General features: G+C 37.4%; 2 protein-coding genes across 2 annotated transcripts in view; both read left to right on the plus strand.

Annotated features, from left to right (window-relative positions):
* LOC149618454 (uncharacterized) overlaps positions 1–5,495 on the plus strand; it is a 27,066-nt gene extending 21,571 nt beyond the window's left edge. Inside the window, exon 2 of the mRNA XM_089855942.1 lies at positions 4,694–5,495. Coding sequence (XP_089712068.1) covers positions 4,753–5,445 — 693 coding nt within the window. The 5' untranslated portion in view covers positions 4,694–4,752 and the 3' untranslated portion in view covers positions 5,446–5,495. The remainder of the gene's footprint in view (positions 1–4,693) is intronic.
* A 5,576-nt stretch (positions 5,496–11,071) lies between these two features.
* LOC149618456 (G2/mitotic-specific cyclin-B-like) lies at positions 11,072–12,537 on the plus strand. Its single transcript, XM_089854295.1, has 2 exons — positions 11,072–11,597; positions 11,747–12,537. Exons 1-2 carry the CDS (start codon positions 11,103–11,105, stop codon positions 12,398–12,400), a joined length of 1,149 nt encoding a protein of 382 aa, XP_089710421.1. The 5' UTR covers positions 11,072–11,102; the 3' UTR covers positions 12,401–12,537.
* Positions 12,538–12,772: the final 235 nt, after the last annotated feature.

The raw sequence follows: 12,772 nt of genomic DNA on the forward strand, positions 1-12,772 counted from the left end.
TATTTTTCTCCAGATGGGAACTGAATAGAGGCATGGCCTACTGGGATTCCGTCATTGGTGAAATCGGGTTATGGCTAGAGATAGATCATGAAAAATTTAAAGAGAGTGTAGCGCCATCTGCATTCAAAGTTTTCTCCTAAAAAACTCGAAAGGAATAGAGGCATTGCCTACTGAGATTCCTTCATTAAGAGAAGTAGGTTACGTGTAGAGATAGATATCACAGAAGGCTACGTTTCTGCTTCGAGAATTAAACCACTAGGAGACGCTCCTGTACCCTTCTACATTCTCGTATTGAATAAAAATTCGACCGATACTTATAGAGAGCATGAAAGGCTTATGATCTCATTAAAAGTAAAATCAATAGCGTTATCGAATTTCCCCGAGAAATACGGGATCGTTTTGAACGAGAGTGAAGGCCGAGGCCTAAAGGTGAAGAAGGATTTCCGGTGAACACACGCGTACGTATGTTCTACGCAAAATATATAATCTATTCTTTCGAATAGATATTCAGACACGCCCCCCTTCTATTGTATTTTGCATACACGCACGTGACAATCACGAAATGGAGTACGTGGCAGTGTATATACAGAAACATTAAGGGAAGAAAAATTGCTGCCATCTAGTAATTAACAGACAAACGTAAAGGTGCCTGTAACGGGGTGTTCCATAAAGGATGGTTGGATCGAAGTACATTGGCTTTTAAGGTCGATTTTGAATCAAAAATGTAACTACTTGGAAGACCCCTTAAATTTAAGTAAGAAACTGAAAGACAATGATTACTAATTTAATTTTATTAAGGGGGTCATCCAATCATAAACACTTCTCCAATGTTCATCCGTAACTTGTGGGTTAGGGGGTGCATGTATCCCTTGTGGGGGCTCAATTAACATTTTCGATTCTCAAAATTCAGTTGATTTCCCATAGAACCATCCATCCCACTAATGTACGGAATTCGGTCCTATAATTAGCCCCACCCCTTTTTGGAACATCATGTATGTACTCCTAGTTTATTAACTCTTGCTGTAACCTCAATAAAACTCTGAAAGATTTCTTTCTACGTCATCGAATGATATTTTTAGAGAAAGTTTCTCTTTTTTTATTGAATAAATGATCCGTTACTGTTTTTCCCTCATCGAAGTTGTTTTTTATCTAACACCAATTCAACACCTTAAAAGAATCGAGTTTACGCTAGAATTGATTTCTTTAACATTCGAAAGGGTATAAACATAGTGTTCCAAAAAGGATAGTACAACTGAAGTACAGTATATTTTATGTGCAATTTTGGATCGAAAACACTCAATAACATCTTCCCACAATTAAGGGACACCGTTTGCAAGTGTTTTATGGACAACCCCTTAATTAAATTAGCAATCATTGTCTTTCAGTTTTTTACTTAAATTTAAGGGCTCATACGTAAAACGCCTTAAGTTGTAACTTGTAAACAGTATCCATGAACACAACATGCAAGAGAACATTTTCGACTCAAAATCGCCCATAGCTATACTGTCATAAGTTCATAAGACATGTTCCGTGATAAGTTTGTCACTGGTTACAAACTGGAGCTTGTAATTTTGAAGTGATTGAAGTAGGTCATAGATTCAGGGTAAAGCGACATACGCCTGCTGAGGCGCTGTTGTCAAATTTGGGCTTAGTAAGTTCAGACTAAATGGGACCTAGATGGAACTTGGTCCTGCAAAATTAATTAACCACCACCGAGTGTAGCTAGGACTTCAATTGACTCGCTTCCGTCGTTCTCCTTCTCGAACTAGTTATCTCGAGCTGTATAAGTCCATAGCATTACACCCTAAGTTGTCACTAAAGGCTGCAGCCAAAGGGCTAGAGAAAATTACTCCCCTTCACTCTTATCTTTAACTTTAGTGCTATTTGGCCGTTTTATTTATTTATTTATTTATTTCACTTCAAAGGTCCACTCCACTTTAAAAAGAAATTTCTTATTTCCCCACCCGGGATCTTTAACTTTAGACGAAATCAGATCCGTATTTCTATATCCACTATATCCGCACCCTAAAGCTTCATCATCTATAAAATCCATTTCATGTTTCTGCTATATAACGAGTGATGACGTCAAAAGGGTGTAACCTGTAAAGTTTCTATTCTTTTTTATATATATTAGAAACTTGAGAAGCAGCTAGACTGAGTACGTATTTGATGCGTCTACATCGTAAAGATCGCTAAGTTACCAGCATCTCCATTCCCAGATGGCTCGTAACACGCTCTCCAGAACTCTTTATCCTCATACAACAATCCCAGGAGTGTCATTGATAGCAGACTATACCTACCTATTCCCTTTTGCAATGTTTGGCCAAGCCAACACACACACCGATAATGTACAAGAAACGAAGAGCAGGTGTTACTGTTATCACAGTATCTACCACCGGGCCTTACCTATCTAGTTAGTTAGCACATTGTAATAACACGAAATAACTATATTTTTTCATATTGATGTTTTCAAAACGTTGTCCAGGCACCAATGAGATTGCTATACATTTGGTTAACCGGTATTGTCGACATCATAAAGGTGCGTTCAGACGCACGTACAGTAAAGGCAAAGGGTTGCGATTATATATGACCGGTTTTCTCGCTGAACGCAGCCAACAACGTCAGTAAAACATTCTTAGGCTCTTCAGCTTAAACTTATAATAACAAATGCCACTAGATGCTCCCACAGTCAAAGGCTAGTTCTAACTCCGCCCTCATTATTGAGTTGTTTGGTTGGGTAAAAATTCCGTGTGCTAGCACGTTAGTGGCACCAAAGTAGCCGACCATTTGGTTGCCAGTTTATTATGTGAATGTCAAAATTCTTCCCTCTCTCCTTGAAGTCTGAATCATGGTCAGACAATCTGTCCCCAAACCAAAAAACATACTCCTTAGTCACTTTACTCTTGTTCAAAGTTATGCTAATCAGACTTGAAGACGTGACGAGGGTCAAAGCGTCAGACAGTCGCGAGAGGGGGGGATGTTATAGTTTATGACGTACTTCCGTTGGAGGGAAAACCATTGTAATTATAGCGAGGTTATATCTTCACCCGTGAGGTGGTGGTGGTGGTGAATGATCTCTGTATGTATGTATATCTTTCTACACACGTCCTGTACTTCCTTCCCAAGAAGAGTTTTATCCGTAGCACGCGATTCTACCATTATTTGTCATTATCACTTCTAAATTTATCTATCCATAAACCCTATAAGGTCGTCATAACGTCAAGAGGAAGTACTGAAACTGTATACCGTCTGCGGAAATAGTCAGTTTAATCTAAGGCCAATAACGACTTAATGGTATTACGTAAGGGATATTTTGAACGGAAGAGTTTGTTGTTATATAACGCGTGAAAAAGAATCAGTGTTTTAAAGAACACGACACGTCTTTTCTTAGGTTTTCACGAGATCGTATTTTTGCACTTGGCAAATATGGCGCCGGGTAATATTGAACGCACCGGGAACAGTGGGTGGGGGTAACTATGATCATTGAATCATGGAGGAAGTATAAAAAGGAGGGTCGAAGGGGAGAGGTAACTTGAACGGCACATTCGTCTCTATATCTCACGGGCATGCGCGCACCTACCCCGGTGCACAGCCAAGGAGCCAGAGGCCAGAGCCACTGTAATGTAAGCATGCACAACAACTGCAGCCGAGCTAAGCCTCAGCCGTAAGTTGTAAACAAATTTCTCTCTGTTGCGCTGATTGCGTAACTTTAGGGGTGCTGACCCGAGAATTTGGTGTAATGGAATGTACTACGGTTCTATTCTATCTTTGAACGTTCTCAGACCTTAAATGGGTTCTTTGAGTTATAAATAAAAACTATAGCGCCATCTTATGTCTCAGTACCTTTTGGCATTGGGTTGTTACAACCTTAGAAACATGGCAGCCATCTTCGAGGAAACAGTAGGGCATTCAATGTTCTCAGGTGTGCTATGGGTTCTTACAGTGGTCAATAAACTATAGTTCCATATAAGCTAGATGTAGTAATTTTGGGTAACCCTTATTGAAAATATATTTTTATCTTCGATAGAATTTGAAAATTACTCGAAAAGGGTGTGGATGTTTTCTATTTGTTTAGCACAGGTATAATATATTTAAGTAAAAGTTCTGACTGATAAACAACGCTCAGTTCAAACAACCCGATTTACCTAAGAAGCCGAAACCAGTTTAATATTTAGTATCTATATTTTGTAGACTAGCTTGATAGATTTGAGTTTGAAAATAGAGCCATCTTTCAAAATGGCGGTCCGATACATATCAAAAACCTGCCTCTGTTGTTAATCTTATATAAGTTAAACATAACTTCATAAAATATGTTCCATAAGTTTGCCACTGGTTACTGAGAGCTTGTCATAAAGTGACTGAAGTAGGTCATAGATCCTGGTGAGTCGGTGTCAAAGGTATCGTACTGGAGGCTAAATAGGAAGATGGACTGCAAAATTAACCGAGTGTAGGACTTCAATTCTCGCTTCCGTCGTTCTCGAACTAGCTCGAGCTGTAAGTCTCTAGCATCACGAACTTGTATAAGTAGTGTTATACTTATGGAACATATCTTATAAACTAAAATCAAAACAGTTCGTTAAGAACTTATTTAAATTTGGGGTTAAGATGTCATCTATTTATATAGAGACGTTCAAAGGCGAAACAAATATTTCCACTTAACTCATTCCTTATTCTCGTTTATTTTCTTGCATAGGATTTAAAGATCAACATAAAGCCCATCTTTCCGTGTAACGAACGCCTTTAACATCCAAGATGATTTCTGCCATGCCTGCCGTGGCCGTTCGCCGGGAGAGGAAGAAGTCAAAGTCGAATCGTGGCGCCCCACCGAGTCACCACAGCAGCTTGGCGTCCCTTTCGAGGGGTTACAGACCAAGTGGTTTCAACGCCTCAAAACGTTCGACGACGCACAGCGTCAGCACAATCAGCAGCGTACCGATACGTCGACCCAGAGACATATGCGAAGCCAACAAACAAAGAAGTCGGTTTTTAATGTACGTTGGAACGGTGCTCTTAGTAGCCGGATTAGCTTTACTATTCATCGGGGTGGGAGCCAGCTTTTCCGGAACTCAAACCGTTGGTTTGATATTTATCGGATTAGGGTGCGTTTGCTGCCTACTCAAAGTATGCTGTACAAAATCAACAACCATTCCCAAAACGGTCAAAGCGGGCATCATCGCCGATACCGATGGCATATTGACCAGGGATCCCACACTTCTATACAACGTGCCCCAAAGTATCGCATCAACACCTGGTTCGGAATCGCTAGAATTCCCACCAATTCATACGCACGGTCGACTCCCACCTATCTCACCCATACAAGACACGCACTCCGGTGGCTCGGCTGGTGAAAACAACAGCAACCAAACCAGTAGCTTAACACCAACAAGTTTGAACAGCATACCCGAAACGCAAGTACTTATTCCAGAAGACAAAGAGCGATATTGAAATTAACAAGTTTCAAATGCGCACCTTGATGATGTTTTTTACGTCATCGTCAAATTACAATGATCTACTCACGTCACATTTCGTCTAAAACGTGATACGTGTCGTGAAATGGATGGTGCATATGGTGTTAAGGTTTTACCTACTACGTCAAGTAGGTCTGAAGAAACGTTTTCTCGCTATGAACTTTACTACTACCACTTTTCTAATTATTCATACCAGTAACAACCAGTGCGAATGCGACTGGTACCGCCGGTTATAACTTACAACTAACTACATGCAGCAGGGCTCTCTAGCAAAGTTGTGATGCAAAACAAAAAAAATTAAACTACATGTATGTAAAAATCCCAACAAACCCCTAAATGAAAAAACTATTTTCTAAAAAATGAACTAATTATCTGACCTAATTTACACAAATACTGTCTCGATAAAAAAATTCAATGAAGTAACGCAACGTGGTATACATAGTTGTTTAGCTATTTGAGGACCAATATAGGTTCCTCAACTAAACTGACACCTATAACAAGAGTCAAAACTATATGAATTTCGTGGTGCATTATACGTAATCGTAAGCCTATATTATTCTCCATAAGTATGGGTCCAAAGATTTTATGATAAAGGTGTTAGAATACGCCTCCTGGTGGTGTATTTCTCAAAGAGGGTAGTTTCGTGGCGATGATTTGAACTTAAGGGGACATCTAGCGACAGTGTTTTTCACTTAGAGGGACATCTAGCGACAGTGTTTTTCACTTAGAGGGACATCTAGCGACAGTGTTTTTCACTTAGAGGGACATCTAGCGACAGTGTTTTTCACTTAGAGGGACATCTAGCGACAGTGTTTTTCACTTAGAGGGACATCTAGCGACAGTGTTTTTCACTTAGAGGGACATCTAGCGACAGTGTTTTTCACTTAGAGGGACATCTAGCGACAGTGTTTTTCACTTAGAGGGACATCTAGCGACAGTGTTTTTCACTTAGAGGGACATCTAGCGACAGTGTTTTTCACTTAGAGGGACACCTAGCGACAGTGTTTTTCACTTAGAGCCATTGCCTACTGTGATCTCCATCTCTACCCTTAATAATAATAACATGACCAAGGAAGGAAAACACAGTAGGCCATAACTCTATTCTGTTCCGATTTGGAGTACAAACATTTTCTACGAAAGATGGGGCAGTAGTCTTAGATATCGACAATGCCAATAATATAGGCTCTATGACAGATCCATGCTTATGAAGAATACTATAGGGTTATGTTGTAACTCCGCTATTTGTGGATATTAATATAAATTAATATATCTTTAAAATGCTTCAGGCATATATTCTATATTGAAAGGCTTTCTTTATACCGAATTTTCTATGGTTATGAACTTAACTAAGTACTATTAAATCAGATGCAACAATCATAACTAAAAACCGTTTTAAATATTTAACGAAAAAAACCTCCATGATGTCGTATCAATATCCGTTTCGTAATAAACTAACAAAGGGTTTTGAGAAGCCAAACATTAATCGTTAGATGTCAAAAATTAACTTTAATTAAAATTATATAATAATCAAAACTAAGCCAACTTAATTAATCAGTATTATTAATTGTTCTTACGCCAAAAAGTCTTGATTGGAAATTTATAGGTAAGGATTAGTTTTAAATTTATATTTGAAATTAATTAATGGTGGTTTAATCTAATTAAAATGAGGTACAAATTAACATAAAGGTAATTTTTCAATCCTCGCCTGTATATAAAGGCCTTACAAAATATCTTTATTGTAATGTTCTTCCTTCGCGCTTCTACATCAATTAACTTCTTGCAGGTAAATTTAAAAGATGTCGATGGTGCAACAGTTGATTGTTACTTTAAAACAAGTTTCTCTATTTAATAATTTAATTTATTTCGTTGATTGCAGTGCTTTAATTGTGTTTTCAAAATCTACTGAAGTTCAGATTAACGCCCTATCGCTTTAGCTACGAAACTTTAACCAAGGGTGTATAGACAGAACAGAGAGTGAGACCATTGAGTTGAGAAAATTACCACTAGAGTGGCCTTTCTTCCGCAAGGATGTAGACCGAAATGAACTCTATCACGCGCTTGTGGCGCCATCGTGGTGCAAAAAAGGGAACTAAAACAAAAGACGGGAAACTTGACTAATTTCAAGAATACATGTTAAAGGCGGAAATTCAAAGTTCGTTTTCGAGATGGCGACACCATCGTTTGATAAACTTGGTGCCTGTCCGTCCGTCCCTTTGCTTTAAAAGTTGTCCCCCATTTCCCCAATAGGCAGGTTAACGCAAAGGCCACTCTAGTGGTAATTTTCTCAACTCAATGAGTGAGACCTTAGTTGCCTCTGAGTCAACCATAAAAAATTACTCCCCCTCCCCTGCAATAGAAAAACATACGCTGAGAAAACGGAAATGCTACCTTTACCAGCACCAGGTGTGCACTAGAAAATATAAGCTATATTGATAATGGCCCTGAATAAGATATTTTTCATTTCCTAAATATTACCATCAAACTGTTGTACCAAACGTAAAAATAAATTTACCTTGCAAACAAACCAACCCATCTTATTGTAAATACCATACATGTATCTCCTATCAATCTACACTTGTTTTTTCAGATCACAATGTGATTTGTATTTTTGTAAAAAACAAAGAAAAACAATGGGTGCAAATATCCCTGAAAAATTAAAAACTATCAAACTTAAAAATAATAAAAAAACAGATTAAAACAAATGCTAACTGGCTAAACGATTTTTAACTATTTCTATTAAGTATTCAAAACAAGGCCCTGAAGAAAAAATAAATAGTAATAATTATAATTAAATTTTTAAAAAATAAAATCAAATTATAGGTTAATAGGTGGTTCCGTATGGTCGCCTGTATTTATGGAAAATAAGACACCCTTTCCGAAGTCGAGGGTAAAATAGAGTCTGGTGTTTTACGGAACGTCAGTACGCGGGTCCAACGACGTAAATAAAGATATGGCTTCAAACAAAAGCACTTCGTTGAATTGGCAAATTTGTAGCCCTATCTTTCGTCTTTGGATAGATCCACGTACCAGATGTTTCATAGTCTTAACCCAAAATAAAGCAGACGACCTCTTTTCAATAGGGTCTATTTTCTATCATAAAATTATTTTCAATTTAGTTTTTATTATATAATTTTTCGTCTAACATATCAAAATAAAAACAACCAATTGTCAGGGGTACTCGAATGTTTATGTAAATAACTAATAAAAAACACACAAATTAAGATAATAGGAATGTTTTATAACTCTTTGCTTTAAAGGGTGGGCGTATTTACTTCTCAGTATTTAATCAAAACATCGCGTTAAAATTATTTTAATTTTCAGTTTTCTAAAGTATGAACGCACCCTAATTCGACATAGTATGAAATATCGTTACATGGCGCTAGTTACAAACAAAAACGAACTACCCATGGAGAAGGAGTTTGATTCTGGAGTGGTATAGTCTCCCATCCCTCGTGTGTACTTAAAATTCCCCATAATATACCGGTTTTTGATTGGGCATAACCTTAAGGTGTCACCTGGTTATATAAAAACCAACTTCTACATACACATAGCTTCCCTACTAAAATAGATCCACCCAGAGGTGGCGGCACTCAATGATGTACCCCTCCAGAATCAAACTTTCCTCCTCCAAGGCATGAAAGCAGACGATTATAGCTTTCGTTTGTATTTGACAAATTGACTCCGATTTATTAAAAAAAAAAAAAAACATTTGTATAAAAAAAAATGTTAAATGTGTTTAAAAACAACATTTGTATAGTGAAGGGATTTTGTATTTATGGATAAAATAATGTTCAAAGTAAGTCTTCTGGTGCCTGTCATGTTATAAACTGAATTCTCCATTCATATTTAAAAAGAAAGGTTGTATTATGAAGTATTTAAAACCTGGTCGTCGTTCTGTTATTTGGAAACAAGAATGTTTTAAAAGAAAATGTACCGAAAATTAAGGTCTATACGAGCTTTTTTTCTCAATTTAATATTGAATTTTCCAATTGAATTTTGCCTATTATAAACCAATCTATTCGAAATTACGAATAGATAAAAATAATATATATGGAATTTACATAATATTATCTAATTATAACACGTATTAACAGGAGTTCATAATAACCCCCCTTCGGGGGGGAAGTACGAAACTGGTTAAAAAGCCCGTAACAACAAAGTTTCGCCGTAAAGCTCAGCGGATTTATACACCGCTTAACTCCCAAAGAAATAGTTACCCCAATGTTTAGCGCCCACGCGCATTACAATGTTTAGCGCCCACGCGCATTAATTTCCCATATTCCGGGTTAGCACTATTTTTATCTTGTGATTTAGGGAGCGAAAATGGCTCGCGAGTCGCGTCTCACGTCTGTCGGCGCGGTCAGCCGCGGTGTACATTAAGCCTTGGCTAAGAAGTTGGCTTTGCGATGGTTTCTAGTTTTCTACAAAACATTTAAACGATAGTCATTATTGTTTTCTTGTGATATGTGTGATAATTCCGTGGTTAAATTAAAACGGTATGGATAAATTGATTTCCAGTATCTTTAATATAAGAATTCCATCGTGTTTCTACGTCCACATACTCGCCATTTTTCTTAACGACGGAGATCCCTGCCAAGTTTTGGAACGAAAACCAAGGAGTATAGATACTACTACAATCTACTGTAAAGTTGTATGTCCATCAACAGGCTAGTCCTGTCTATGCGCAACGACAAAATCTTGTTGTTCGCGATTTTTACCATTAGCTCTATGGCAAGTTTCGTACTTCCCCCCCGAAGGGGGGTTATTATGAACTCCTGGTATTAATTATTATTAAAGAAATTATGTAAGCGAAAATAAATAATTTTTACTATTCGGTGTTTTTGTGTTTCATCTATTTATGTAGCAGCAGAATTAAAGTAAGTAAAATAAGTTTGGTTCGAGAGGACATTTGATATAAAAGGGTATAAGGTACGTATTAGTGTTTTTATTTTCGGATATTTGTTTAATTAATTAAAATTAACTTACAATGATTTTAAATGCTGTTTTCCCAAAGTTTTGACGATGTTACGTGTATTTACATTGCGGAAGCGTAGAAAGTAAGGCACTGGCTTCTACGCGGCACTAAATTTAATTAAAAGTGCTCCAGAACCTAGTTCATTTTTTGTTTTGAACTCTACTGTTTACTTTGCCTCTAGATAAAAACCGAGTTGACCTTTAACCCGCAAACAAAGAAAAAATAGGTCATCGAATATAAACTAATTACTGCGTCTTATCTCTAAGAAGTTTGAAAGCAAACAAATTCGTATAACTGAAAAAACGGTGCCGTTCAAGGAAAATAGAATTAAGTTTTCATTTCTTACACCATGGAGTAGATTTAAGGGATGAGATTTAGTTTAATTTAATATTCCTTACAATGTAGTTTGGTCTCCATTGACAATACTCCATGGTGACATGGAAAGCTATAGTAGGCGAGCGAAGCGCCATAGCCGCTTGGTACATTGCTCTATCTCTAATCAATCCACTGTTACCATCCAGATACGAAAATATAAGTGTTTGTTTAAAAAATAAACAACGATAGTTTAAAGGCCATACTAAATTTCGATCGACGTTTATTGAACAAAGAAGATAAACTCAAGATATCGGCAGGGCTGTTGTAATTCAGTCACAGTTAAAATGGAAACAATGACAGAAAGACCTGTGTTAGGCAACGTAGGAAATATCCGAAGGAACATCAACTTAGTCAAGAAATTCAAAGACCCTTTAAATCAACGCGCAAATGGTCGGTGTCTCCGTAGCCAAACCATTCTTGCTGAGGCCCAAAAAGCAGCGGCGGTAATTGTGACTCGTTCCTCATCCATGGTTGAGGAAATTGTTCCTTTTTCCAAGCGCGAATCAACAGCAAAGTCAAATCCACCCGAGGTACTTGATGACATCATGGAACTTGACGAAACTGATGTACCTGAACCGATGCAAGTCGATTCTCTACAGGATAAGATGAAGCAAATTGATTCTGGTAACTGCATTTACGCTTGTCAGGAGTACGCCTCTGATATCTTTGAGTATTTGAAAACAATCGAACTCATGTTCGTGGTGCCGGATGATGTGTTTAAAAGTCAACAGTTTGTCACAGCTCGGATGAGGGGAATTTTAGTTGATTGGCTTATCCAGGTAATTATAAGGTTTTATGTTCATTTGACCTCTAAGGTTATATCTTTATGTCTGCCTAGTTTTGTTCATCTATTGACTGTTACTAGCCACGTGGCCTATTGGGGTATATTACAAACTACATCTTCTGATTGCTTCGTCATACCTTGCAGGTTCACTTCCGTTTCCATCTTTTGATCGAAACCCTCTACCTCACTGTTTCCATACTTGACCGGTACTTGCAAAAGCAATCGGTTAACAAAGACGACTTGCAATTGGTTGGAATCACAGCAATGTTAATAGCTACGAAATTCGAAGAGACATACTGTCCCAGAATTAAGGACCTTGTCTACATCTCAGATGGGGCGTACGTCAAACAACAAATAGTCGAAATGGAAATGAAGATACTTAACGTCCTCAACTACCAGATCTCAACGCCACTACCAATTCATTTCTTGCGCCGCATTTCAAAAATTGCCGCATGCGATTGCCGGGAACATACAACTAGCAAGTATATCATGGAGTTGACATTGACTGATCATAGTTTCTCGAGTTGGCCACCTTCACTCCTTGCCGCAGCTTCAAGTTACTTATCATTGAGACTCAATAGGGAAAATGCTTTCTCGTGGGACGAAGTTTTCGTCCATTACAGTCAGTATCGCGAAGAAGACCTCGTACCATTTGTACGCAAGATCAGTAAGAAACTAGTCATGACAAAGATTTCCACAACGAAAACCATCACGGTAAAATATGGATCGGCAAGGTTTTTCAAAGTCAGTAGTTTACCACAGTTGTCTTCGGCATTAGTTTTCAGATTGGCTAAGTAAACTGTATATATGAAATATTTTAGATAGTTAATTTTAAACCTGGTTGTTTACAAAAAAATGTAATAATTTTTAAAAATCTGTATTGACAAAGTTTTACGAAAGAAAATAGCAATAAAATCCTATTTTAGTTTTTGTAAGATTTGGATTTTCCATACATAACTTAAATGAAGTGAATAAATTCCCCTCAATATTTTAGAACAATTATTTTTGTAAGATATATATTGCACATAATAAAAAATATATCAACGTCATGGAAAATTACTTATTAAAGCCTTGTACGATATCAATATTAATTAAGCATTTAATTTAATGAAGTCTTCAATAAACTGTAATGTAAAGGTGAGTCGTATGTCTCTACTCTATTGAGGTTGG

Source organism: Phalangium opilio, unplaced genomic scaffold, assembly GCF_054372755.1.
Source record: "Phalangium opilio isolate 3A_F unplaced genomic scaffold, DU_Popi_V2 ptg000209l_1, whole genome shotgun sequence".
In the NCBI taxonomy this organism is placed as follows: Eukaryota; Metazoa; Arthropoda; class Arachnida; order Opiliones; family Phalangiidae; genus Phalangium; species Phalangium opilio.